Below are 27,927 nucleotides of genomic sequence, written 5' to 3'. Positions count from 1 at the left end.
TTCACGATCAAGTCCAATTGTACATGCTTCAAGGAAGTATCCAATTGACTTTCAGTGCTCACAACACGTCTTGTATCGAAACTGAACACCAAGAGCATTCTTTTTTAGGAATCAAGAATGTTTCCACTTTAGCAGCAAAGTGATGCCACTCATTATTCTACACCGTAACCAAAGTTACAGCAGTTTGTGTTTTAAATGGTCTTAATTGATTTAAAAATTGCAGTCTGATACAGAAGGCTAGGAGACCTGAACAATATGAAAGTGCTAGTCATTAATTTACAGAGATCAGGCATCACATAGTGCTATGAAGTATCCAATATGCTACATATGAATACACTTGACACCTTACAAATGCCTCTGGTTGTTTTTGCAAGGCTACTTAAAAATCAAGAACCTTGGCTTGTATATACACATAACAAACATGAGAATTTGTTAATGCAGAAAATAATGTAGACAACACTACTGCCAGAGGTATAATCTTATCACGCACAGCCTTTTGGCCAAAACAGTGAAAATGATGAAACATTTAGTCCCGTTATCAATTTCAAATTGTTAAGCCCTCCCGTTTTGTTTAAGTGGGAAGAAAAAAAAGGAAGTCCCCGTCCTAGTATCCTCCACATTGGATCCCAGAAGACAATGTTGTTTAGAGCTTCTTTTTCTCTTGCTTCCAGCTCAAGTTCTTGGTTTGTTTTCCCAGCCATTTGTTGCATTTGGTTGCCTTCCCACTTCTTCTGGTGCTATTTCCAATTTGATAGTCAGATTGAAGAGTCAGTGAGAAGAACCAGTTCTGGAACCACTAGTTAAGGGAACAACACAAGCTTTTTTCACTTCACTACAATCAGTCAGAGTAATAAAAGGGAGAAGGGATGACTCAATTCATTCCTGGAGCGTTGCCTCCAAAGTTGAAATTAGTTGGCACCACTTCTGGCACTGTGAACTTGTATCCGCCGTGCTTCTCGATCATTTTGGATTCTAGAATGAAGAAAATAGGGCAATTATACAACAGGCCAAACATGGAAAGTTTTTATTTCCTATGAAATTAAAACGATTAAATAAAAATTAACAGCTGTCTAATTGTATGACGGGGATACATTTACTTACCATGTGCTGCCCGTCTCTGGTCTGCAAGTGTGCCAATGTCATGAAGGTGTTTTCCTTGTTCCTCATCAAGGGTTTGTGTGAGTGCCTGGTACCATGCTGGGTCACGGGTCTGGATATCTGAGTTGGAGAAAAACAGTTGTTTTTTCCCCCTCCCCTTTTAGGTAGGAATTACACTTAAGCATAAAAAAAATGCAACATATTGCATTCATATCTTCAATACCGAGATCTCGTTTGTATTGTGTTTTTAAACAAATGCCTCAATGTCTTCAACTGAAGAACACGCTGCTGTGGGGAACTGAACCCAGAGACACAGAACGTGACCCTGACCCAGTGTCCCGTTCCGACTCATCGTATCATCACTGAAGAGCTTGTACTAATAATGCACTGTAAATAACAGGCCTCACAAATATGTTTCGTAATATTATTGATTGAGTGTAAACACTTATTCACTGTTTATATCAAATTTGTGTCCTTAACTTGACGACCCATCACTAGCTTTGTGTGTCTGAAAGGTGGTCTCCTTACTCTGTAGTATGGCCTTGAAGATCTGGTATTCATCCACCAGGTTGTCTTCATCATCTACAGCTGTAGTGTAGCCCTCCAGTGCAGTCTCCTCTGCGTCATCCTCATCCCAGTCCTCATCATCCCCATCCTCTCCTGCATGCTTGGCCAGCATCTCCAAGTACTCCTGGCCCTCCTCATCAATGTCATCCTCATCACTGCCCAGCTCGACTGAGGAAAGGCACAATGGATTAATTTATTACTGATCAAATCGACTAACATAACTCAAAATATCTACCAATGAAGTGCTCCTTGCCGCTGTATCTTAGCTATTTACTATAGTAGGAAGATTAAATAAGGGCGTGACAATGGGACAGCACAAATTCCAGAGGATAGCACAAATTTGGGGTGGCAGGTAGCCTAGTGGTTAGTGTTGGGCCAGTAACCGATCGAATCCCCGAGCTGACAAGGTAAAAATCCGTCGTTCCGCTGCTGAACAAGGCAGTTAACCCACCGTTCCTTGTAAATAAGAATTTGTTTTTAACTGACTTGCCTAGTTAAATAAAAAAAATAAAAAATGCTGTACCATTCTCCTCATCCTCCTCTCCATCTTCATCATCATCTTCATCCTCATTCTCATTCTCTGCTTGACAGGCGTAGGCCCTCTTGAGGCCGTTGAAGAGCAGGATGGCTGCGGGAAGCAGTTGGCTGGCCACCTGGTTGACAGCCTGAGGCCTCTGCTCCAAGTCAATGAGAGCACACAGGCCAAGCACACAGATCTTCCTATCGTGGAGCCTGGGGAATAACATTAAATATATCTTACTGCACATGTTTTTTTCTCTATTTGATATCAAACTACATGGGGGACCATAGAAACCAGACGAGCTGTAAATATATTAAACGTGAGCATCTTTCATGGTCTTACCCCAGGAAGCAGTCAACGTCTTTGAGCCACTGGGAGATGAAGTGGTTGGTGATGGGCTCAGTGTTGTTTGGGAAGCGCAGGTTCTCCAGGGTGTTGAGCAGCAGAGGGGGGCTGTAGTACAGGGCTGCGATGGCCACTTGCAGACACATGGTCCTCAGCTCACTGGTCTTCACCTCCCTCGTCAGCCTCTCCAGCGCAGCCGCCACAAACAAAGGAACAACCTGCAGGAGCGGCAAAGGAAGTCAAAGGTGAATGTATAGTACAGTGCTTCTCAAAAGCAGTTACTTTGATATTCAACACACTTAAATAAGATTGAATACTGTCGTAGCCATACAAGATTTAGTGTAGAAGCCAGACGCTTACCTGATCAATTCCGCGTCCTTTGCACTGCAGAATAACCACCTCCAACAGCTTGGCTGCATGACACTCTGGATCCTCACCTGGATCACCAGTCAGAACCTGCATGGACAACAGATTATCAACCTGTTCACACCAGCAAAAATACACACAACCAATGTGTGAACACATTGCACAGCGGCTGTAAGTTACTGTACCTTCTTGCACATGCTGTAGATTATCTCCAGGTATTTAGTGTCAGACAGGAGAGTGTCTGTGTCAACCGTGACGTAGTTGTGAAGGAGAGGCATCATGTCTGAAATAGAGTCACATTCCCCATTTAATATAGTGTGTGTGTGTCTATATAATAGTCCAATCACCATAACAGGCAACGTTGAGACTAGCAGGTTGGTGAGCAGTATACCTGTGAAGTAGTCAAAGCCATCCTGCTGGAAGACCTCGAACACCAAGGGGAGGAGCTGCCACATCTGTGGGGACACCTGCTGGCAGGTCAGGCTGTGGGCCAGAGACAGGATCTCCTCGTAGAACTCTGAAAATCAACACACACACACAGGCTGGGTGTCAGAGAGGTAAATATAGGACAACCCCCAGAGTGAGCTAGTCACGTAAATGACTCTAGGCACCTCACCCACTTGCGCGTGTCAGAGAGACGGGAGGACCCGGTTGGAATGTGGTGGGACAGGAAGAGCAAGGGAGACTTACCCAGGACGTGCTGCTGCAGGACGGTGCCAATCACCTGCAGACATATACCCTCCAGCTGCTGGGTGATCTAAAACAGAAACCCCATTCATTTAGTTAGAGCACTGGAACACACACGCACAGAGATTCACCATGAACATACATGTGGTGCTGCAAGAGTAGATTTGATCACTTCATTGTGCAAGTCATTTCCAGAAAACCAAATACCTGTGGGTAGGCACACTGATAAAAACACAAGTCAACAGCTGATCGCTTTACTTTACACAGCCAACGACCATGAGTAGTATACCAAGAAGACATATCTAACTGTTGACCAACATTTGCTGGTTTGGCTGGTTCCAAGCGCCACGGTCCTGTGCGTCAGCGGACGTACGGGCAGAGCGCTACAGTGCTATTTCTAGAGGCATTAGCCTGCAAGGCACTTTGAAGAGAGAACAGCGTGTTTCCAGGAGCGGGTGGGCAGCTGGAAGTGTGTTGGCAGGCAGCACTATGACTGTAGCTGGGAGGGAAGCTGCTGTACTGAGTGGGTGTTTGGTTGAATGGCTGTAAGTAAATATGCCTTGTCCGAACCAGAATGGCCAATAGGGCAGGAGCCCACATCCTGTTTCTGTAGCGTGAGGCAGCTTAATGTACAAGTACACCCCCTGGACAGGACACCATGGCTGTACTCACCTCTTTGTGGTCCTCCACCACACTGAGCAGTGTGTCGATAGTGTTGAGGATGCCCATGGCTGTCACCGCCTTGTCGTCCCCTCCCTCCTCGTCAGGCCCCGTCTGGATGACCTGGTTGAAGGTCATCGCCTGAGGAGAGACGGGAATAACAGCCATAAGTGGGTTTCCCTGAGAGCAGGGTCTTTAAAACCAGACCAACATGGAACTAGGAGAGATGGTAATTGGACCTTATTTCCTCTCTCCATGGCTGACAAACGGAACCATAAACTGATCAAAGGAAGACGACTTCCTGCGCAGGGCCTTTTTATGAGTCAGGTACTGAGCACACACACTCCTCACCAAGTGCTGTGTCATCTCCACAGCGATGGGCGTGACCTCTTCGCTGTACTCGCAGATCATCTTCTGGATGACGTTAGTGAGGTCATCGTTCTCCGTTTCACGCACAATGTGCAGGAGGGCCTGCATCACAGGCCGGATGAAGGGAGTGATATACTCTTTGGCTAGGAAAGAGGAAAAACATGACAGAGGAGCACTTAGTGATAATCAGCTATATCATTTGGATTCAAGAAGAACATAACTATTAATGTTATACAGCAAAGACTCCATATACACCTATGGTGTGTTTCTGAGTCTGACAGTGGAGAGACAGCTAGCTACCTTTCTCCTGGTTGCTGATGAGAACCTGCAGGGCGATGGCTGCCTCCACTTTAACAGGCATCTCGTTGTCGTTGATCAGGCAGAGGCGGGTCAGCTCCAGAGCTGTCTGCAGGTTCTGGTCACTCTTAAACTTGACCTCACAGAAGTAATGCAGGACCCAACAGGCCTATGGGGAAACACCAGAACAAACGGGCTATACTTTTGCCGAATTCTCCTAAACCTAGAATTTCCATCTAGAACAATCAAGATGTGAAGAGTTGAAAAGCCACTGCAATGAGGGAAAGCAGAACTTGCAGAAAGCACTGGTGTTTTACCAAATCATTGTCATTAATATTCTTGATACACATGCTCTCCCCTTCTCCCCACGTGAGCCCTGGGCCAGAATGATCTGGCAACGTGACACTTACTCTGGCTCTCATATAGCCCAGCTCACTGCGGAACAGAGTAAAGACGTGGTTCTGCAGCATGAACTCCATCTGGTCTTTATAGACCTTTTTCTGTTTGGGGGGGGAGAGGAAGAAAAATGCATTTTTGATAACCATGAATTTCATTAATATATTTGACTGCCAAGTGGGATCCATAAAGTAAAACTTAAGTAATAAAACAAATTGGCAAAATAGTTACATGCCGAGTCAGCTACCTCATCTGATGAGTACCTGGTCAGACCAAAGGTTAACTAGAAAAGAGGAGATAGCAGATGATGTTTGGTTAATCACCTTGAGCAGAATTTCAGCCAGAGAGCCAATCATGTGCAGCGCTCCATCCTTCTTCCTGGGGTCAGAGGTGGGCTCAGTGAGGATCTGATAACAGAAGCCCATGGTCTTCTGAAGAACCTAGAGAATAAAGAAATGCATAGGGTCAAATGTGCTGCTTCTCTGTGTATCCTGGCTAACTGCTTAACATTAACATCAAGCACCTTTGATATGTCCCAAATGGCACCCTAATCCATGTATATTGCACTACTTTTGACCAGGGCCCATGGGGTAGTGCACTATGTAGAGAAAAGGGTGCCATTTGAGATGCAGACCAGGAGACTTTGTGGGAGAGTATGGAGGCTGGCCCGTGGTGAGGAGTCAGAGACGTCACAGGTCAGTACTATGATCTCCAGTGGCTCTATGGCTGCAGCTGTGGAGTGAGCACTGCCGCACAGACTAAGACACAGCCAGACGGCAGCACGTAACATGGACAGGCACCACACACCCCGTTCACCCACAGCCAAAACGAAATAGAACTACCTCCATGCTAAAACAACACCTTACATTTAGAACAGAAAGAAAGCCGTAATACATAACACATCTGACTAAGGAGCTACAGCAACTAAAGTAGTGCTTTCTTCCAGCTATGCTCCTTTGTTTTCCAGTGTTCTCCTGGCTCGACGCGTCCACAGACCGGTTCCAACAGCTCTGTACCGTTGTTGGAGCAACAGGGCGCTAATGAGAACCACAGCAGGGCCGGGCAGGAAGGAGGAGTGGGCCAGGCCATACATAAGGGCAGGAGTGAGGCCAGTTTAAAAAAAATATATATATATTTTTTTTAATACAGGCACTTGGCCATAGAGGGAATGCATCCCAAATGGCACCCCATTCCCAATATAGTGCACTACTTTTGACCAGGGCTCTGGGTGAAAAAAAAATGAAAAAAGTAGTGCACTATATTGGGAATAGGGTGCCATTTGGGATGGAACCAGGATCACATCATGGCTGGCTGTTGACCGTGCCAGGACCAGGAGGACTCAGCTTGCAAATCAGAACCACAACTCACTTCTTTCCTCTTGTTGCAGGAGGTGAAGAGCAGCGTCTGGGCAGCCGTGGTGGGAGAGATGAAATCCTCGAACACATCTGAGACAGGACAGAGAGTCAGCAGATCAGATGGCACATTGCATTGGTTTGTTAGAATAGCTTTACACAGTTAAATATTTTAACTGATCACTTCCAGGCAGTCTCTCTGATTCCAGGACATTCCTTCTGGATGACAAACACCACGGAATATTTCTCTGATTGCCAAAAACAAGAATGGTGCTTACCAAACTTCATGCGAATGTACTCGTATGGGTCCTCCTCCCACAACTCCTGGTCACTGTCCGTGTAGCACATGAGGGGGAAAACCACGTCCTGAATGATACCCTGGATATGTGGCTTCAGGTTCTTCCAGGTGACAGCGTGTGCGATTCCCTGGTTAATATAGTTGAGTGTCTGCTGGAGGACTCTGGGAGCCACGTATTGCTTCTCCTTGTACTGATATAAGACCTTCAGCAGCACCTACAGACAGATCAGTTCCCTCGGGTTGAGATCAGACTCCAATGCAGACAGACACAGCTGAAAGGCAACCTTCTGTCCCTCAGTCAATCACAGTCACGCATCACACATCTTTCAGCTCAGACAAAGCCAAGAGCGGCCTTGGCCTCTCACCTGTTGTGCTGCCACTGCGTATCCCTTGAGGAAGAGATCGGCAAACTCTGTGTACTCTTTGGTAGTGTTGCCTGGGCTGCCATACCTGAGAGGGGTTTAAAGATGCTTTCACAGGTTAATATACACTGAACCAAAAAATAAACACAACATGTATAGTCTTGGTCCCATGTTTCATGAGCTGAAATTAAAGATCCCAGACATTTTCCATATGCACAAAAAGTTTATCCAATTTTGTGCACACATTTGTTTACATCCCTGTTAGCGAGCATTTCTCCTTTGCCAAGAGAATCCATCCAGACAGGTAATGATAAGTGACATCATTAAGGGATTATCACTTCCACCTGGTCAGTCTCATGGAAAGAGCAGGTGTTCCTAATGTTTTGTACACTCAGTGTAGAATCAGTGACAGTGTGCTGGGGTGGGTTGTGTAGGCTTACCTCTCAAAGAGCCTGGCCAGGATGTGGAGGGCCCATTTCTTACACTTCCACCAGGGCAGCTCAGGTCTCTCGTCCTCATCCACCTGCAAGGTCTCCTGTGAGGCACAGACAGGGGAAAAAAAATAATATATATATAAAAATAAATAAGCTTTGTTTCAACTAGCAGCAATAAAATAAAGCAAACAAACTACAGCTAATCTGTTTGGGAGCTACTTGATTTGCATAGTCAACCTATGTGCTCCCTCCTTGCCCTACCACAGTAAATCTGCCCTCACCGGAGGCACGTCTCTGTCCACCACTGTCTTCAGGATCTCCATCCACTCCGTCAGGTTCTGTCGGTTGATCAGCTCCAGGGGGAGGTTATACTGTGGACAGAGAAAAGGAGAAACCCCGTCTATTCAATTCAAAAAGCTTTGTCGTCGTTCCAATGGACATTAGACAGCAGAGCAGTCTGGCATGCTGATGGGGTACAGGTCTTGCCCAGTGGCCCACATGACAGTGACATCACAGCCAGCAGAAGAAGCAGCCCACATGGACCAGATGGTCCTCAGCCCTCCCACAGGACAATCATAATCGACCATCTCCAAAACCAGTATTATGGAAGGAGTAGCTAAATAACTGGACACTATTGCTATACATCCACATTTAGACAAGTACACTACACTCCCTATACAATCAACACAGACTAATATATACAGTTAACTTCTAAGAAGGTGAGAGTGAAGGATGTGGTCAGTAGTACCTGGAAGAGGGCGTAGAGGATCTTGAAGATCTGTTTTTGCACCAGGACAGATTCACTGGAGGGGTCAGGGAGCAGCTGGATGAAGCGGTCCTTCAGCATGGGCATGAAGATCTGCATGGCCGCCACCAGAGGACTGCGCTCATCCGGCTTCTTGTACCTGTCAAACACACAGAAACATCAGCCACCCGAAGACAAAGCAAACAGCTCTATAATACGGTCTCTGTCCCAAATGGCACCCCATTCCCTAAATGGTTGTGACACAAACATGGTCACTCTAAAACAACGAGTCCTTACTCGTAGTTTTTAACCAGCTGGTAGAGGCAGAGCAGGATGCCCAGCCAGCCGGCGCTGTTATCTGACTGCAGGTAGAAGCCAATCTTGTCCACGATGGCCGTCCACTTGCCGGGGTAGTCGTGTTTAATCATGTGGTGGATGCATGTTGTCAGCTGCACTCTGAAGGGTTAGAGAGAGCGGAGAATGGTTGGAAGACAATTTGGTTGATCCGAGCTACCTCTACCCCATACCCCCCCCCCCCCTGCCGGCGCTGTGCAGTGAGCTGAGCAGCCACAGGGCGGTCGGTTACCTGATGCGCTCGGGGGAGTGGATGATGGCCTCCACGATGTTGTCACGAATGAACTGCCTGTCCTCCTCTGGGATGTTATTGACAGGCGTCTCCGTGCTGGTGCCGTCCCCCTCGCTCCAGTGCTGGGTCACCATGTTCTTCAGGTAGATCACCCCTAGGGAAGGGAGAGGGGGACCATCAACTGACTGAATATAAAACAGGCTTCTTAGAGATCCTATTAAAAATGGATTACATACAGTGCATTCAGGAAGTATTCAGACCCTTTAACTTTTCCCACTGTTACATCACAGCCTTATTCCAAAATTGATTAATATAGTACCCCCTTCAAAGTAATGACAAAAAATAAAATAAAACAAAAAAAAGTATAGAAATTTTGGCACATTTATTACAAATAAACTCAAATATCCCATTTACATTAGTATTCAGACCCTTTACTCAGTACTTTGTTGATGCACCTTTGGCAGCGATTACAGCCTGGAGTCTTATTTGGTATGACAAGCTTGGCACACATGTATTTGGGGAGTTTCTCCCATTCTTCTCTGCAGATCCTCTCAAGCTGTCAGTTTGGATGGGGAGCGTCGCTGCACAGCTATTGTCTGGTATCAAAGAGTTCAATCTTGGTTTCATCAGAGCAGAGAATCTTATGTTTCTCATGGTCTGGGAGTCCTTTAGGTCCTTTTTGGCAAACTCCAAGCGGGCGGCCATGTGCCTTTTACTGACGAGTGGCTTCCGTCAGGCCAAGCTACCATAAAGGAGTGCTGCAGAGATGGTTGTCCTTCTGGAAGTTTCTCCCATCTCCACAGAGGAACTCTAGGGCTCTGTCAGAGTGACCAACGGGTTTGACCAAGGCCCTTCTCCCCCGATTGTTCAGTTTGGCCGGGCGGCCAGCTCTACAGACTGTCTCGCAGCTCTACAGACAATTCCTTCAACCTCATGGCTTAGTTTTTGCTCTGACATGCACTGTCAACTGTGGAACCTTATATAGACAGGTGTGTGCCTTTCCAAATCATGTCCAATCAATTGAATTTACCACAGGTGGACTCCAATCAAGTTGTAGAAACATCAAGGATGAGCAATGGAAACCGGATGCACCTGAGCTCAATTTTGAGTCTCCTAGCAAAGGGTTCGAATATTTATGTAAATAAGTTTTATGAAATTGCATACATTTCTAAAAACCTGTTTTCGCTTTGTCATTATGGGGCATTGTGTGTAGATTGCTGAGGAAATGTTTTTATTTAATGCATTTTAGAATAAGGCTGTTAGATAACAAAATGTGGAAACGGGAGGGGTCTGAATACTTCCGAATACACTGTATGTAATTCTAAGGCAGGCTTAATGTACAGCTGGTATTCCACCCACTTAGATTTAATTAATGCAAATGTTATGGTATTGAAGTAAAATCTTCTTTGATCATTAGGTTTAAATTTAACACTTTCAATTCCTAAGGAATTGCAGCTGGTTAAAGTGGCACAATATTCTCCACGTCTCTTTAAAATCCCTTTACATCAGGGAGATCTCTAAATTGTTAGAGTGAGACAGTGTGACATTGGGCGGTGTGAAAGGGTCCATCAGCCTAGATAGCAGCAGCAGATCTCCTGACCAGCACATTCACTGTGACTCCTCTCATGTGCTCAGGCTGAGAGGGAGTAGCAGTCGGCCGGGGGAGTAAGAGGAGTGCTTTTAGGCCCCTTTAAGAGTCCACACCTCTCCTCTCAGTCCCAACACACTAGCATGGTCCTGTTCATTAGCACTCCCCATCCAAGCAAGGAGTCACTCAAATATTCATCCATCTGCCCCCTGAAATTACAGCTCACATCTCTGCCTCCATCTTCAACTGATAAAATCAGAGCAGAGCAGCAGAAAGAGGCCTAATTCCTTGAGTGAGTCATAGAACAGAGGTGTAAAAGTGTAATTTAGTTAGGGGTTTGCAATAGTTCCCCCTCTCGTGTTGTAGCTCAGTGAGTCTGAATTTGGAGTACGGGTGTGAATTGGTCTACAGAGCCACAATGGAGCATCTGAGGTCAGTGGCTTGCAGGCAGGGTGAGGCGGTGGATAGGGGGCAGGCGAGGCGGTGGACGGTGGACGGGGGGGGGGGGGTCAGACAGACTGCTGACACAGATGTGATCGCCGTGCTGCTGGCTGGGGAGTCATAATCCTGCCAGTCAGTGCTGACACAACAAGACTCAACATCCCCCTAGCCCACACATGGAGGCAGGGAATAGATGATTCCTGAAATTGCAAATAATGCAATTGCCTATAATATCAATGTGACAGGTTTGAAAAAAACAAACCATGACAAAAGAAATGCTATTATCTGTCATAAGCAGGAGGGCATTTGTCCTCAATAGGAGAGGGACCTGGGTCTGATCTCACTGCCTTTATGGGAATCCCAGGCATGTGCCTGCTAGCTGGTGACGGAATTGCTTAGCTCCTCCCTTTGCGTGTCAGATTACAGCAAATGAGCCTCATTACCACGGCACTTCGGGCCAAAGTGCTGACTGTGAAGTTCCTTTGGCTCTCCTGGGGAGAGGTGCCAAGCCAACTTTTAAGCATATGTTACCCAATGGCATGCCAGATATGATCTAGCCCATTCCACCACTGCAGCTGCATTAACTTAATGCAATCGGTCTGAATCGGAGTCAGGTGCAGCAGGACAAATAGCACAGTCACAAGGAGGATAGCATTCCTGCTCAACACACCAGTTCCTGGAGGTTTGTCTAGAAATATCCAGGTCATCTATTTGACAAAAGGCACACAGATTAGCACCCAATGCATAAGGCAGGATGGGCTGCTGCCACGTAAGACCTTCCTCCAGGCAGTCACATTACTATTGTGTTGTTGAAGCAAACTACAATGTATAAGAACTGACAAAGTTGCAAGATAGTATCATGTTCTATGGGTGAACACAATTTAATATGCTCCTGTAGAGGTTAGCAGCAGGTTGAAAATGACAGGCTCTGTCTGGCAGCCACCTGAGGACTGCACACTTTTTAAATGTAATAAAAGTCAAATATGCCACTGATCAAGAGCAGATCGTCCTACCATATAATTGCACATCATTACCATAGAGGCATGTGTGACACATGGACAAGCTATGAACTAGAGGTCGACCGATTATGATTTTTCAACGCCGATACCGATTATTGGAGGACAAAAAAAAAGCCGATACCGATTAATCAGACTATTTTTTTTCTTTCTTTGTAATAATGACAATTACAACAATACTGAATGAACACTTATTTAACTTAATATTATACATCAAAATCAATTTAGCCTCAAATAAATAATGAAACATGTTAAATTTGATTTAAATAATGCAAAACAAAGTGTTGAAGTACAATATGTGCCATGAAAGAAAACTAACGTTTAAGTTCCTTGCTCAGAATATATGAAAGCTGGTGGTTCCTTTGAACATGAGTCTTCAATATTCCCAGGTAAGAAGTTTTAGGTTGTAGTTATTATAGGACTATTTCTCTCTATACAATTTGTATTTCATATACCTTTGACTATTGGATGTTCATATAGGCACTTTAGCATTGCCAGTGTAACAGTATAGCTTCCGTCCCTCTCCTCGCTCCTACCTGGGCTTGAACCAGGAACACGTCGACAACAGCCACCCTCGAAGCAGCGTTACCCATGCAGAGCAAGGGGAACAACTACTCCAAGTCTCAGAGCGAGTGACGTTTGAAACGCTATTAGCGCGCACCCCACTAACTAGCTAGCCATTTCACATGTTACATCAGCCTAATCTCGGGAGTTGACAGGCTTGAAGTCATAAACAGCGCAATGCTTGAAGCATTGCGAAGAGCTGCTGGCAAAACGCACGAAAGTGCTGTTTGAATGAATGCTTACGAGCCTGCTGGTGCCTACCACTGCTCAGTCAGACTGCTCTATCAAATCATAGACTTAATTATAACATAACAAACAAAATGACGAGCCATAGGTCATTAATATGGTCGAATCCGGAAACTATCATCTCAAAAACAAAACGTTTATTCTTTCAGTGAAATACGGAACCGTTCCGTATTTTATCTAACGGGTGGCATTCCTAAGTCTAAATATTCCTGTTACATTGCACAACCTCCAATGTTATGTCATAATTACGTAAAATTCTGGCAAATTAGTTCGCAACGAGCCAGGCGGCCCAAACGGTTGCATATACCCTGACTCTGCGTGCAATGAACGCAAGAGAAGTGAAACAATTTCACCTGGTTAATATTGCCTGCTAACCTGGATTTCTTTTAGGTAAATATGCAGGTTTAAAAATATATACTTTGTGTATTGATTTTAAGAAAGGCATTGATGTTTATGGTTAGGTACAGTCGTGCAACGATTATGCTGTTTTCGCAAATGTGCCTTTGTTAAATCATCCCCCATTTGGCAAAGTTGGCTGTCTTTGTTAGGAAGAAATAGTCTTCACACAGTTCGCAACGAGCCAGGCGGCCCAAACTGCTGCATATACGCTGACTCTGTTGCAAGAGAAGTGACACAATTTTCCTAGTTAAAAGAAATTCATGTTAGCAGGCAATATTAACTAAATATGCAGGTTTAAAAATATATACTTGTGTATTGATATTAAGAAAGGCATTGATGTTTATGGTTAGGTACACGATGGAGCAACGCCAGTCCTTTTTCGCGAATGCGCACCGCATCCATTATATGTCATGCAGGACACGCTAGATAAACTAGTAATATCATCAACCATGTGTAGTTAACTAGTGTTTATGATTGAATGATTGTTTTTTATAAAATAAGTTTAATGCTAGCTAGCAACTTACCTTGGCTTCTTACTGCATTCGCGTAACAGGCAGGCTCCTCGTGGAGTGCAATGTAAGGCAGGTGGTTAGAGTGTTGGACTAGTTAACTGTAAGGCTGCAAGACTGAATCCCGAGCTGACAAGGTAAAAAAAATCTGTCGTTCTGCCCCTGAACAAGGCAGTTAACCCACCGTTTCTAGGCCGTCATTGAAAATAAGAATGTGTTCTTAACCGACTTGGATAGTTAAATAAAAGGTGTAATTTTTGGGGCAAAATAATAAATTAAAATCGGCCAAATCGGTGTCCAAAAATACCGATGTCCGATTGTTATGACAACTTGAAATCGGCCATTCCGATTAAATCGGTCGACCTCTACTATGAACGGTCCCTCACACAGAGCATCTCAAACGTGTGGAATGTTATTTTATAATAAAGGCAGCTGTATCAATGACTAAACAGACTGTCCAGACCAAGCAATTATAGATTTCACTAGAGCTCCCTAGCAGACTAAAAGAAGTGTGAAATCTCAATGCCGTAGGACAGGATAAAATAACCTGCAATGGTAGCATAATAAAGATTGCATCTATCATGTGTGTATCTTGATGAACAAATGTAGAAGTTCATGGGAAATTGGTCAGTCTTCACAATATGACTGGTGTCATCAGTGTGGGAGCTGTGGCAGTCAGGGCAGGGGTCATCTTTGAGAAAGCGTGCTCAGTTCATTTGAGCTACAGTTGTAGATACTCTTCTCACCTTTCAGTTCTGGTGAATTTCCATCTGCAAGAGAGCCCAGAACCCCGCCCCACAGCATCATAATAATAACATCTACCCATCCTCTGAAACTCACCTGCTTGTCTGACGGGCAAATCTAACTGATCAGACATGGTGACTTGCAGCAGAGCTGACACAAAATTCACCTGGGTGTGACCCTGTAAATGAAAGCAGGAAAGGATGCATGAATATCAAACACTGATGTGTATTTGACCTACATATCATCAAAACAATCAGTGTATAACATACATCTTTAGCCATTTAACAAGAACCATGTGTTTGTCTTACCAACTGCAGCCAAAAAAACAAAATTAAAAGCAAGAGAATTTTTCCATTTTACCTGGGTATGATCACTGTGCCTGCCTTGTTTATTTGGATGTATATGCTTTATTCATTTGGATGTATAGGCTTAAATGACTGAACTTAAACTATTCGCAATGAGGGATAATACAGACAGTGCCCGTTTTTTAGGGAATTGCTATAAGTCTACCATGTACTATTTGCAAGTAAGCAAAAGTGTGGCATGGCATTCCTCTTGATTCCTTGACAAGCAAATTACATGACAATGCTGCAAAAGTTTGTTTCGGTGTGCTATATCTGGAGTGATGACTCCTTGCTGTCCCCAGTACACCTGGTCATGCTGCTGCTCCAGTTTCAACTGTTCTGCCTGCGGCTACGGAACCCTGACCTGTTCACCGGATGTGCTACCTTGTCCCAGAACAGGTGTTTCCAACTCTCTCTACCACACCTGCTGTCTCTAACTCTGTATGACCGGCTATGAAAAGCCAACTGACATTTACTCCTGAAGTGCTGACTTGTTGTACACTGTACAACCACTGTGATTATTATTATTTGACCCTACTGGTCATCTATGAACGTTTGATCATCTCGGCCATGTACTGTTATAATCTCCACCTGGCACAGCCAGAAGAGGACTGGCCACCCCTCAGAGCCTGGTTCCTCTCTAGGTTTCTTCCTTTTTAGGGAGTTTTTCCTAGCCACCATGCTTCTTTGTCTGCATTGCATGCTGTTTGGGGTTGTAGCCTTTGTTTCTGTATAGCACTTTGTGACATTGGCTGATGTAAAAAGGGCTTTATAAATATACTGCTCAAAAAAATAAAGGGAACACTTAAACAACACAATGTAACTCCAAGTCAATCACACTTCTGTGAAATCAAACTGTCCACTTAGGAAGCAACACTGATTGACAATAAATTTCACATGCTGTTGTGCAAATGGAATAGACAACAGGTGGAAATTATAGGCAATTAGCAAGACACCCCCAATAAAGATGTGGTTCTGCAGGTGGTAACCACAGACCACTTCTCAGTTCCTATGCTTCCTGGCTGATGTTTTGGTCAGATTTGAATGCTGGCGGTGCTTTCACTCTAGTGGTAGCATGAGACGGAGTCTACAACCCACACAAGTGGCTCAGGTAGTGCAGCTCATCCAGGATGGCACATCAATGCGAGCTGTGGCAAGAAGGTTTGCTGTGTCTGTCAGCGTAGTGTCCAGAGCATGGAGGCGCTACCAGGAGATAGGCCAGTACATCAGGAGATGTGGAGGAGGCCGTAGGAGGGCAACAACCCAGCAGCAGGACCGCTACCTCCGCCTTTGTGCAAGGAGGAGCAGGAGGAGCACTGCCAGAGCCCTGCAAAATGACCTCCAGCAGGCCACAAATGTGCATGTGTCTGCTCAAATGGTCAGAAACAGACTCCATGAGGGTGGTATGAGGGCCCGACGTCCACAGGTGGGGGTTGTGCTTACAGCCCAACACCGTGCAGGACGTTTGGCATTTGCCAGAGAACACCAAGATTGGCAAATTCGCCACTGGCGCCCTGTGCTCTTCACAGATGAAAGCAGGTTCACACTGAGCACATGTGACAGACGTGACAGTCTGGAGACACCGTGGAGAACGTTCTGCTGCCTGCAACATCCTCCAGCATGACCAGTTTGGCGGTGGGTCAGTCATGGTGTGGGGTGGCATTTCTTTGGGGGGCCGCACAGCCCTCCATGTGCTCGCCAGAGGTAGCCTGACTGCCATTAGGTACCGAGATGAGATCCTCAGACCCCTTGTGAGACCATATGCTGGTGAGGTTGGCCCTGGGTTCCTCCTAATGCAAGACAATGCTAGACCTCATGTGGCTGGAGTGTGTCAGCAGTTCCTGCAAGAGGAAGGCATTGATGCTATGGACTGGCCCGCCCGTTCCCCAGACCTGAATCCAATTGAGCACATCTGGGACATCATGTCTCGCTCCATCCACCAACGCCACGTTGCACCACAGACTGTCCAGGAGTTGGCGGATGCTTTAGTCCAGGTCTGGGAGGAGATCCCTCAGGACACCATCCGCCACCTCATCAGGAGCATGCCCAGGCGTTGTAGGGAGGTCATACAGGCACGTGGAGGCCACACACACTACTGAGCCTCATTTTGACTTGTTTTAAGGACATTACATCAAAGTTGGATCAGCCTGTAGTGTGGTTTTCCACTTTAATTTTGAGTGTGACTCCAAATCCAGACCTCCATGGGTTGATAAATTGGATTTCCATTGATTATTTTTGTGTGATTCTGTTGTCAGCACATTCAACTATGTAAAGAAAAAAGTATTTAATAAGATTATTTATTTCATTCAGATCTAGGATGTGTTATTTTAGCGTTCCCTTTATTTTTTGGAGCAGTGTACATTTGATTGATTGAATGACGACAGTAATGCCATATAACCATTATATTGAGGCATGGAGCTCCATTAGCTGTAGCTAATACACATACAGCTACTCAAGGATGCCAAACCCATGATGCAACAGGTACATTATATAATGTAACCCCCCCCCCCCATAAAACACACTTCAAAGGAATGCAGACCTCCACATGGCCTGTCCAGGCTCTGGACAACATCCAGGCTGTCATTTGAGACTGCAGCATCTGCATCAAACAGTGAGTGTTCACCTCTCCCTATTCTCTAGACACTAACTAATAATGATACAACTTAAGATATCCAGTATACACAAGAGTGCAGCATACTTTTTCCAGAATCATTGATCACATAAAAGTGAATGAAAATGGGTCTCAATGCTTTGCCCCACCCATCCTTACATCACTTGCTATATTAAGTGAATACTGTTCAGGCTTAACTGCTTCAGATGAGTCAAACGTAAGCAAGGAAAAATAGCCTCCTCCCCCTATAGATAATGCACTACGAGACCTCTCCCTGGATACCACACATGACTCAGATCTAACAACCCAACTGCACATTCTTGTTCTGTGGATAGAAATTCTTTACTTCGTATATTCTGATGTCACGAAAAACAAAACAACTACCTCAGATTGTTGAGTGAAGTTGTACATTTTATTTTTGAGCCTTGCTAGGCCTACTCTTAGAAAACTAAAGTTAGCTAACAATACGTCCGAGCTGATTATACACAATATGTACATATCACAGACATAACTCGACTTAAAGTTCACTCAAACCCCAGTTACATGACAACACCGTATATATATTGTTCTAAGGATAGCATAGTCGATAACAGACCAGAGTATACTTGACAATTACCCAAGAGAGACTTCTTCCTAATAGCTAGCTTTTCACGTCGCGAGCGAAACATGGCTAACTATGTGACCGTGACAGAATTCACGCCGTCCGTATATGTTAGTTATCTATGGCACGTCTACATTTTACATTTAAAGTCGACATCTAGACAATGATAATAGGCCATGTTGCACATAACCTTACCAAATAAAATATCTAGCTAACATTACCGAAAGAACCTGCGCACGCGGACAGCTCATCGAATGACTCAATATAATTGATGTTACGCTAGCCGCAAAAGGTTGCTAGCGTAGCGCTAGCCAGCGAACATTCACTTTTCCCTTTGGCTTTCACAAATGACGTACAAACAAAACGTTTGCCCCGTTACTACACCCTTTATTAAATGCGTAGCTATTATTAATAATTATTGCTTGCAAGTTAATTAGCGTTCGATAAAGCAAACCTACCTAGCTAGTTAGCAAATATCCGTTAGCTTGCTAGTTAGCTACGTTCATGAAAGGCAACGCCAGCAAGCTAAATAATAATCTAACATTAGCTACTCCCATATTAGACATGCATTTATATTGATAATCAAGTTTTTATCACCATACTTTCCTAACTAACGTTACACCTGTCAATTCGTCCGATTGGTGACATTTTGGCTGACCAACTAGTTTAGTTAGCTATCTAAATTTAACGGGCTAGCTAGTTAGCACTACTGCTGTGCAGGGCAATGTCAGCAGTAAAATTAAAAAAAAACACCTGACACGTGAGCCACTTAGCAAACTTGCTATCACAGATTTTAAAACTTTTAGCCCACGCTAGCTACATTCGTATACTAGATCGCACGATTTAGTTAGTTTAGACAAAACTGATATTAAATGGCATAATTTGTCTTTCCAACGATTCAAACATGATACATCAACTAGGCCAAAAGCAAGCATCGTCCTGCAAGCCTTTTTACTGCGTAGCTAGCAGCTAATTATCAAGGAAGCTAATGCTAACTTCCCGCACGTTTTTAAAGAACCAGCTGCGGGTATACGGGGTGGATTCGCTTGGAGTTGCCGATCTTAACGTTAAAATATAATTCGAAACTTTGACATTACACCCGTAAAGTCAAAAGTCTGATACGTTTCGGTGAATACATATGTCGAAGAGAATATCTGATCTGTCAAAGTTCTGGACTGACTCTGGTCTCCCATAGCCACAAGCTAGGAGGACTCCATTCCATCTTTGATGTGTGACACAACAGAAGAGGCCCGACCCGCGGCACAACCACCACCATCACAAGTCTTTACCTCGTTCAGCTGTCTCTCCGCGGCCTCACGCAAGTTTGGGTCCATGGTACCCCGAAGGGCCTCGATCAATACGTTAGGATCCATAGCTAAATCTGATATTGCTCGGATTCAGTATTTCTGTGGTCTATGAATTCCCAGTCAATGCGCACATGGACGCACGGCTCTTCAGTTACCGGCGCGAAAGGAAGAAGTGAATGAAGTACCCGGATAGATCAGCGCCAAATTTCTCCAACACGAACATCCGCTTCGAACTATTGCACTCTAGGAGTTGTAGTTTTACATGTGTGATATCTCTCTCACGCTGTCTTACAGCCAGTAAATAAAGACACTGCTGATAATGAGAACAAAATATTATGAAAATGGAAAGCATGTCATTGCAGTTGGCTAGTAGATTTGAAGTTTTCAGCACCATCTTTCATGATGATTTGGATGACATCATAACATCAGAGAACAACATCTAGATGTTGTACTCAAAACCTAGTCACATAAAAGAAAGCTACTAATATTACTGCTACTGTAAAAACGACAATAATATACTATATAAACACTCAACTCTGTGCTGCTGTAACATTGCTTTGGAAATACAGGGTGCCCCATGGTGGCACTGTGGGGAAAAGGTAGAGAAACAAACTCAAAAAAGGTGAAAGGTTGTGGGAATGTGTCAATTTGCTGGTCGCCGGTTGGCAAAGTGGTCTCTCGTCTCTTACTTTCAACTTTGACAGAAGCCCGGTGTAGCTAGATCGATATCTTAATTTAATAAGCGGACATGGCCAAGAAACGAAGAGAAAGACGAGAGGCCGATAGTGTTTCGTCAGTAACGTTACACGAGGAACCGAAGACAAAATTTAACGAGGCACAAACCCTCAAAGGTATGTATAGCTAACGAAGTTGCTATTCCGGCTAACTGGCTAGTATAGCTTGCTATTCCGGCTAACTGGCTAGTATAGCTAGCTAATTTACTTCTGTTCTTCTAATTGATTAGCTAACGTTAAGATACATTACTGTTTATATGATGTGGTAAACGTCTCGCTAGCCGGCTTGATGACCAGCCAGATGATTGTGAAATGCGGATATGCTGTTGTCAGTCAGCGTTAGCTAACTCACAGCTGATTATCAAGAATTAGAAGTTGCTTGCTTTCAAGGCTGGTGGCGGTATGACGGAGTTGAAGCACAGACAAAATGGGTTAGTTACCAGTATCTTTGGTTGAAATTCACATGATCAGGTTAGTAACTTAGTAGCTTGCTATCTATCCAACCACTGTCAGGGGCCATACCCAGTTTGACGTTAAGTTACTAATGTTAATCAGTGTCAATGACAGAACTACTTGGATGAAGTCAGGAAAATATTAGTAGGCTAACCATGTAATGTTATTATTATATAGATGGAGCAACACAATTCTCATAACAGGATGTTACACAATACACACTTTATTTATACTTTTTTTTTAAATTGAACCTTTTTATTTAAATAAACAGATAAGCTTGGAGTCATGTGATAACATAGGCAGATGTATTCTAACTTTGATGAGGAACATATTTGGTCAGTTTCAAGGATTATATATCTTGAGTGGTTTGACTAAATAACATGCTTCATATACTCTGGGGAAATCAACCAGGAACTAGAACAACAAGTGATGCAAAGTGAAGCAAGACATTACATGAGGCTTACTGCTGTTGTTACAGAAGAATAGAGGCTTATCAAGATATCTTTAATTTGCTGACTGTGTGTGCTATATAACTTAGCTACTCCCCTCTCCACAGAGACTCAATACACTGGAGGAGGCTCAGCTCGCATGTCTCTCCTCATCCTGCTGTCTATCTTCACCTGCGCTGCTTCTGTCATGTACCTAGTGTACAGGAATTTCCCAGAGCTCAACGAGTAATTGTTCTTTTCATTTATCTTTCCAGCAAGCCGACCCATGTACAAAGAGTTACTTTTGTACAACATTTGTTACTTTTGTGAAACAGCCTACCAAATGGCATTCACCAGCCAAGTTAAATAATTTCATTCAAATGGTTCTCATCATTAGCTGTGATAAACGTTGATGGATTATTTTATGGAGCAAAAATGGATATGATTTTATAACGGAGCATTTTACAATTCAAACATTCCCCTGCAACGAGCCATCAGAGTTTAGAAGATACCTGGGACCTCCGAATAGAGAACAAAGAAAGTATCACCATGTAAAGGCTTTTCGGAAATTTGACTATTACAGATATATAAGAGCCTGTTATCAATGATTATCACAGCTAATGATGAGAACCATTTGATTTAAATTGTCTACAGCCTAGTATGTCACACTCCAATAGAGACGGTCACGTTTTAATTTCTCTGTTTCTGTAAGTGTCAAAGCCCTTGCACACAGATTCAGACACATTTTTATTTATCCACAACATTGTATGATGGTGAATTCATATCCACGTTTTTTCATTTCAGTGATGAGATGGCTACTATTAAAATCCCCAAAGATATGGATGATGCCAAAGCCTTGGGCACTGTACTTTCCAAATATAAGGATGCCTACTACACCCAAGTGTTAGTAGCCTACTTTACCACCTATATCTTGTATCCTTTTGGGTAGTAAATGTATTGCAAAGTTGTCAACTTTTGGAGGCTTGAGTTACATACTTATTAGCTGTTTCAACATGCATCATATCTGCGAGGCCCCCTATGTAATCCAGTGGGTCAGCAGAGGAGAGCGATGTTACTCTGTGATGGGCATGTTGATTGCATCATCCCTAATCTCCCCTACCTGGCTCTCGCCTGCTCGGTCTCCCTCTCTCATTCATTATTTCCTTTGAACAAAGCAGCCAGCCAAACAAAGGCCAAAGTAAAGGCATGGGCTTGCCTCTGGATAATGAATGGAGAAGTAGGAGGTGGGGGTATAGTGGGCTTTGATCCTTGAGTATTAATTCAGGCAATTCTTGTGTGTTCACAGCAACCACAGAGTGCTGTACATTTTCCTTCATTTTATGACAGGAGAAGACAGATTAATGCAGACATGGACATGCAGTTAAACTTACAGTTAAACTTTATCAGTACAGTAGGTTCTAAGGACTTCCTTTCCACCCACAGGTATTTGCAATATAAACTCTGTTCCAGCTTTGTCAATTGTACTTCAGACAGACATTACGGGCAGATAGAATTATCCGCTATAAAAGAGGAGAAAAACATGGTCCGATGCATGTTATGGTACCACCTCATATGTAAACATTATCCATCTTCAGAGCACATTTATTTTGATTAATAAACACTACACACTATGAACTATGAATACAAATGCAGTATCATGCCTGATGTTTTCTACCCTGCTTCCTCTGCTAGTTTGCCTAATCTCTTTCCCCTCCACTGCACATATTAATGTATAGTGTCTGTGCGCTGGCCAGCATGTGCTAACAGCACAAGGACTGGACCAGGCCCCAGCCACTGTCTGGGATGTGTTGCCTTGTAGTTTTTTAGGTAAATACATGTTTGGTATCCTGTCTGAGAAATTATTTGCCCACACCATGCTAAAGGTCAGCAACATGACCAGTAAAACTATAAGACAACACATCCCAGACAGTGTCTGGGGCTTGGTCAGCTGGTCCAGTCCTTGTGCTGTTAGCACATACTGGCCAGAGCACAGACACTATGCATTAACATGTTCCTAGACAGTGGAGGGGAAAGAGATTACGTAAACTAGCGGAAGAAGACATCAGACATGATACCGCATTTGTATTCATAGTTCATACTGTGTAGTGTTTATTCATCAAAATAAATGTGCTCTAAAGATGGATGATGTTTACATATGAGGTGGTACCATAACATGCATCGGACCATGTTTTTCTCCTCTTTTATAGCGGATACTTCTGCACAAATTAGTTCTGCAGCCAGATCTATAATAAACTGGCACTGTATACTACTACAGTGGAGTATGTTTTAACAATACTGAACAAAAATAGAAACGCAACATTTAAAGTGTGGGTTTCATGAGCTGAAATAAAAGATCCCAGAAATGTTCCATATCCACAAAAATTGTATTTTTCTCATTTTGTGCACAAATTTGTTTACATCCCTGTAAGTGAGCATTTCTCCTTTGCCAAGATAATCCATCCACCTGACAGGTGTGGCATCAAGAATCTGATTAAACAGCACGATCAATACACAGGTGGACCTTGTGCTGGGGACAATAAAAGGTCGCTCTAAAATGTGTAGTTTTGTCACACAACCCAATGCCACAGATGTCTCAAGTTGAGGGAGCATGCAATTGGCATGCTGACTGCAGCAATGTCCACCAGAGCTGTTGCCAGAGAATTTAATGTTAATTTCTCTACCATAAGCTGCCTCCAACCACAGACCACATGTAACCACGCCAGCCCAGGACCTCCACACCCGGCTTCTTCACCTGCGGTATCATCTGAGACCAGCCACCCGGATAGCTGATGAAACAGTGGCTTTGCACAACAGAATAATTTCTGCACAAACTGTCCGAAACCGTCTCAGGGAAGCTCATCTGTGTGCTTGTCGTTCTCACCAGGCTTTTGACCTGACTGCAGTTCGGTGTTGTAACCGATTTCAGTGGACAAATGCTCACATTCGAGGGCCACTGGCATGCTGACTCCCGGTTTCAACTGTATTGGGCAGATGGCAGACAGCATGTATGGCGTCGTGTGGCCGAGTGGTTTCCTGATGTCAACGTTGTGAACAGAGTGCCCCATGGTAGCGGTGGGGTTATGATATGGGCAGGCATAAACTACGGAAAATGAAAACAATTACGTTTTATTGATGGCAATTTGAATGCACAGAGATAGATACCGTGACGAGATCCTGAGACCCGTTGTCGTGCCATTCATCTGCCGCCATCACCTCATGTTTCAGCATGATAATGCACGGTCTCAAGGATCTGTACACAATTCCTGGAATTTGAAAATGTGCCAGTTCTTCAATGGTCTGCATACTCACCAGATATGTCACCCATTGAGCATGTTTGGGATGCTCTGGATTTGTGTACGACAGCGTGTTCCAGTTCCTGCCAATATCCAGCAACTTCACACAGTCATTGAAGAGGAGTGGGACAGCATTCCTCAGGCCACAAAATATTAGAAATTGTTGCATCTTGCGTTTTTATATTTTTGTTTTGTGTATTTTTGTGACTGCATCCACAAGTGTGTGTGCACATACTGCTGTGTGTTCAGCCCTTGTGCTGTATTCCTTGACGCTACTGACTCAGCCTCCAGACATTTGCGATCCCTGGATCCATCTTCCTCAGTATCCTGTCTGGTTATCTCTACCCCTTCCCCCTGGCTCTTTTCCTCGTCTGCCTGGTGAGTATACTATGGACACAAGGAGAACTATGACTAATAATAGTGGTGACATTTACAAAATGTACTTTGACTCTGTAAACCAGACTCGGTTTACAAAATATACTGCCTCTGTCACTGTGTTTTCCAGTGCTCTGGCCTGGGGGCTTCCTTCTGCTACATGCTGTCTTATCTAGTGGGGCGACCAGTGGTCTACAGATACCTGACAGAGAGAGTCCAGAAATGGTCCCAGCAGGTAAGACCTTTTTGGAAGGAAAAACAGGTTGATTTGGTACGTGAACAGTGTAGGAAGTTGTTGATATGAGAGTACAAGCAAACTTTTAGCAGTTTAGTAACAGCCACATGTCTATCTGCACCCACAGAACAGTGGAGTCTTAGTAGGGGGCTAGTAGCCTCCAAGCCTTTCTGTGAATGACAGGTTCTGCTATCTGTTTTCAATTGCAGGTTGACAAGCACAGAGATCATCTCATCAATTACATCATATTTCTGAGGATCACTCCCTTTCTCCCCAACTGGTTCATCAACATCACCTCACCCATCATCAATGTGCCTTTGGGGTTCTTCTTCCTTGGTACTTTCTTTGGTAAGGCTAAGATATATCAAACTCCAGTATTTCCTTCTCAGTAGAAAACAGTGTTGATAGTGCTGCATTGTCTTTATTGCTGAGCTATTTTTGAATCTCTCATACCATTTAATACAGTGGTCACCAAACTTTTCTGAGTCAAGATCACTTTCGCAGTCAAAAAGCTAGCTGAGATCTACTGCTCAGATTTTTTTTGTTTTACATTAAACTCACACAAACAGTTTTGTAGGAATGAGGTTTGGGCAGTAGGCCTAATACATTATCACAGCATATTGGCTATATGTTTGGCCTGCCAATATTGTTAATCTCAGACCATATTATATTTCAAAACTCGAGCTTTGATAACAAAACATTTTAGTTGGTTTAGCACTTGTGAGGCACTGTGGAGCATGAATTTAAATAATTCGCTTTTTGATTTTACTGGACTGATGGTACCTGCGTCTGATGGTCAACGAGGTCAAATCACGACGTCAGTGATCTTCAGCTCGACTTCGAATTCCGAGTTGGATGACCGGTCAAAACGATTTTTTCCCCAACCGCCTCTCACGGTCCCTGCTCTCTCCTTCCTTTCCTCCGGTGAGACCGACCAGAGAGAGGGGACACAGTCTTCCACTTAAGGGCGAAACTCGAGTCACACCGCATCTGCCTCATGCACAAATTCATGTTGCTCCTATGACCAGAGAATGTGAAATATTCCTTGACATTAAAATCGACACGACGAGCTGCTAATAAAAATAAAACGCAGGGCTATCAATACTTGGCTACTCATTCATTGCAGCTGCAGCCCGAGCGGAAATACGGAGAAGCGAGTTTTGTAATAGTGTGGAATAAAAGCAGTGACAGTGCTGAATATAAACTTAAACATGAACCCACTCATAAAAACAGCAGCTCTTTTCTGTATTCGCTGACAGTCTCTCTGTGGTCATGGTTTTAAAAGTTATTAAATCTTACGTAGGCTATTAGCCTATTAAACTTGGCTGTAGCCAGGGTTATGGAACTCTGCAGCCACGGTGATTTGAGCTATCCGATTGGGCAGCGCTGTAGGTGCACTCGATTTTGTCTCATATTTGCCGGTCGGCCGGGTAGGCGGAGTTTGTCTCTTCAGACAAAATGGTTAAAAAGGAACACTTTGCTTACCCGGTGCAATCAAGTGCATCTGCGGTCAACAGCTCAACACGATATAAAAAAAGGAGAGCAAGCCTTTATCGTTCGCTGGCTTTTCGACAGAAATATTTGGTGATTGACTAGGAATGCCTTAGCTATGTGTTGTGTGTCTTACAGTACTGACTTCCTCCCTTTTCTCTGACTGTCAGGAGTGGCCCCACCGTCCTTTGTAGCGATCAACGCTGGTACAACACTGTACAAACTGACGACAGCTGGGGAGGCAGTGTCCTGGAACTCTCTGATTGTGCTAGGTGTCCTGGCCATACTCTCAATCCTGCCTGTCTGCTTCCAGAAGAAACTGCAGCAGAAGATGGAGTAGGCACGAGACAACTCATCTGCCTGCCTGATCCCCCAGCCCATCCCTTGGCTCAGGAATGGTACACCCCGCTGTCACTCACATAGTCCTGCCTGTTGCTGTCCCACACACCTGCTGAGGTTGCTGTGGAAACATTGCTATTGGCCCAACCCTGACTCCTGTGTCCAAAAAAAACATGTGGTTGTTGCCACCTCAACTTTGTGCTCTACAAAGCACTAACTGGCCTCTGCTCATCCTCGGGTTTGTTCTCCCATTTTTGTTAAATGTTGCTTGCCTGTAAAACGATTTTAAAAAGGATACAGAAAACATCAGGCATCTGTCTTTAATATTGTTTTAATCACAATGGTTCTCACAAGTTCCAGCTACGCTTCCCTCCTTTGTATTTCTTGAACCATGTTTTGAATTAATTTAATCTCTTAACCTGTGTGATATGGGTGGCGTCAAAGCAATACTGATCAGAGTTGCAGTTCAGTGTTTTTGATTTTCACAAAATTTTAGGACTATTGTTATGACTGTTTTATACACTGGTTAGAATGTGAGCATATTAAATAATTTAGAATGTTCTATCATTTGAAGATATTGTTAACACACCACCCTAAAATGATATGTGTGCCATCAATGTTGACATGAAAAATATGCATTTGATCACATAGTAAGATAAATATGAAACTCTTGATGCTTTTGTTGGGCCTATCAGTAAAACATATGAAACGGCATATCAAGTATTGAAAACTAGTGTTTTGTATACTATTCATTTATATTTGTTCTACTAATGGTGCTGAGACTCCCTCTCTGCCTGTGTGCTCTCCCTCGTGTGTGTCACCAGTCCAAATGCTCTGCCAGTTGAGAAATGCAGTAGTGGATGACCCAGCAGTGCCCTTTGCAAAGCTACCAATTAGATTTTTGGTTGTTCATGCTTTTCCCAGGTGTTAGTGATTTCACACTGCTACTTCATGTACAGTGCCTTCAGAAAGTAGTCACAACCCTTGACTTTTTCAAAATTTTGTTGTGTTACAAAGTGGGATTAAAATGGATTTAATTATAATATTTTTGTCAATGATCTACACAAAATACACTGTCAAAGTGGAAGAACAATTCTAACAGCATTGTCATGCTGAAACAAGAAAGG

The 27,927-nt window shown here is 43.9% G+C and overlaps 2 protein-coding genes and 1 non-coding gene across 5 annotated transcripts; 1 reads left to right on the top strand and 2 right to left on the bottom strand.

Moving 5' to 3' along the window:
• Positions 1 to 251: 251 nt before the first annotated feature.
• Positions 252 to 19,634, bottom strand: ipo7 (importin 7). Its single transcript, XM_014176040.3, has 24 exons — positions 19,435 to 19,634; positions 14,686 to 14,767; positions 9,083 to 9,236; positions 8,794 to 8,952; positions 8,500 to 8,656; positions 8,033 to 8,122; positions 7,758 to 7,852; positions 7,321 to 7,405; positions 6,936 to 7,170; positions 6,674 to 6,750; positions 5,629 to 5,745; positions 5,320 to 5,409; positions 4,913 to 5,078; positions 4,595 to 4,755; positions 4,256 to 4,384; positions 3,587 to 3,653; positions 3,288 to 3,413; positions 3,082 to 3,179; positions 2,891 to 2,986; positions 2,528 to 2,748; positions 2,189 to 2,397; positions 1,627 to 1,833; positions 1,102 to 1,218; positions 252 to 972 (listed from the first exon to the last, which is right to left on the bottom strand). Exons 1-24 carry the CDS (start codon positions 19,516 to 19,518, stop codon positions 872 to 874), a joined length of 3,123 nt encoding a protein of 1,040 aa, XP_014031515.2. The 5' UTR covers positions 19,519 to 19,634; the 3' UTR covers positions 252 to 871.
• LOC123730859 (small nucleolar RNA SNORA23) lies at positions 5,947 to 6,122 on the bottom strand. The gene has a single exon (XR_006762311.1). It is a non-coding gene; the product is annotated as a small nucleolar RNA SNORA23 (small nucleolar RNA).
• Positions 19,635 to 20,069: 435 nt separating the features above from the next.
• LOC106587546 (transmembrane protein 41B) lies at positions 20,070 to 27,514 on the top strand. 3 transcript variants are annotated; one of them, XM_014176041.3, is made up of 7 exons: positions 20,070 to 20,303; positions 21,196 to 21,313; positions 21,872 to 22,000; positions 24,645 to 24,738; positions 24,866 to 24,970; positions 25,180 to 25,318; positions 26,632 to 27,514. In XM_014176041.3, the coding sequence occupies exons 1-7, from the start codon at positions 20,201 to 20,203 to the stop codon at positions 26,799 to 26,801; spliced, it is 858 nt and encodes a 285-aa protein (XP_014031516.1). In that variant the 5' UTR covers positions 20,070 to 20,200; the 3' UTR covers positions 26,802 to 27,514. The 3 variants fall into 3 exon arrangements, with proteins under 3 accessions (XP_014031516.1, XP_045564939.1, XP_045564940.1); XM_045708983.2 differs by lacking the exon at positions 20,070 to 20,303 and adding an exon at positions 20,492 to 20,617; XM_045708984.2 differs by lacking the exon at positions 20,070 to 20,303 and adding an exon at positions 20,545 to 20,657.
• Positions 27,515 to 27,927: the final 413 nt, after the last annotated feature.

Source organism: Salmo salar, chromosome 26 (assembly GCF_965601325.2).
Source record: "Salmo salar chromosome 26, fSalSal1, whole genome shotgun sequence".
Lineage (NCBI taxonomy): Eukaryota > Metazoa > Chordata > Actinopteri > Salmoniformes > Salmonidae > Salmo > Salmo salar.
Note: the sequence above shows the minus strand (reverse complement) of the source record. Positions and strands in the feature narration are given on the sequence as shown.

Coding starts and splice junctions, on each gene's coding strand:
- LOC106587546 (XM_014176041.3), top strand. CDS start 20,201: ATGGCCAAGAAACGAAGAGAAAGACGAGAGGCCGATAGTGTTTCGTCA. Junction 22,001..24,644: donor TACTTTACCACCTATATCTT/GTATCCTTTTGG, acceptor CTACTGACTCAG/CCTCCAGACATTTGCGATCC. Junction 24,739..24,865: donor CTCTTTTCCTCGTCTGCCTG/GTGAGTATACTA, acceptor TGTGTTTTCCAG/TGCTCTGGCCTGGGGGCTTC.
- ipo7 (XM_014176040.3), bottom strand. CDS start 19,518: ATGGATCCTAACGTATTGATCGAGGCCCTTCGGGGTACCATGGACCCA. Junction 4,756..4,912: donor CATCAGCAACCAGGAGAAAG/GTAGCTAGCTGT, acceptor CCTCTTTCCTAG/CCAAAGAGTATATCACTCCC. Junction 4,385..4,594: donor TGGAGATGACACAGCACTTG/GTGAGGAGTGTG, acceptor GTCTCTCCTCAG/GCGATGACCTTCAACCAGGT.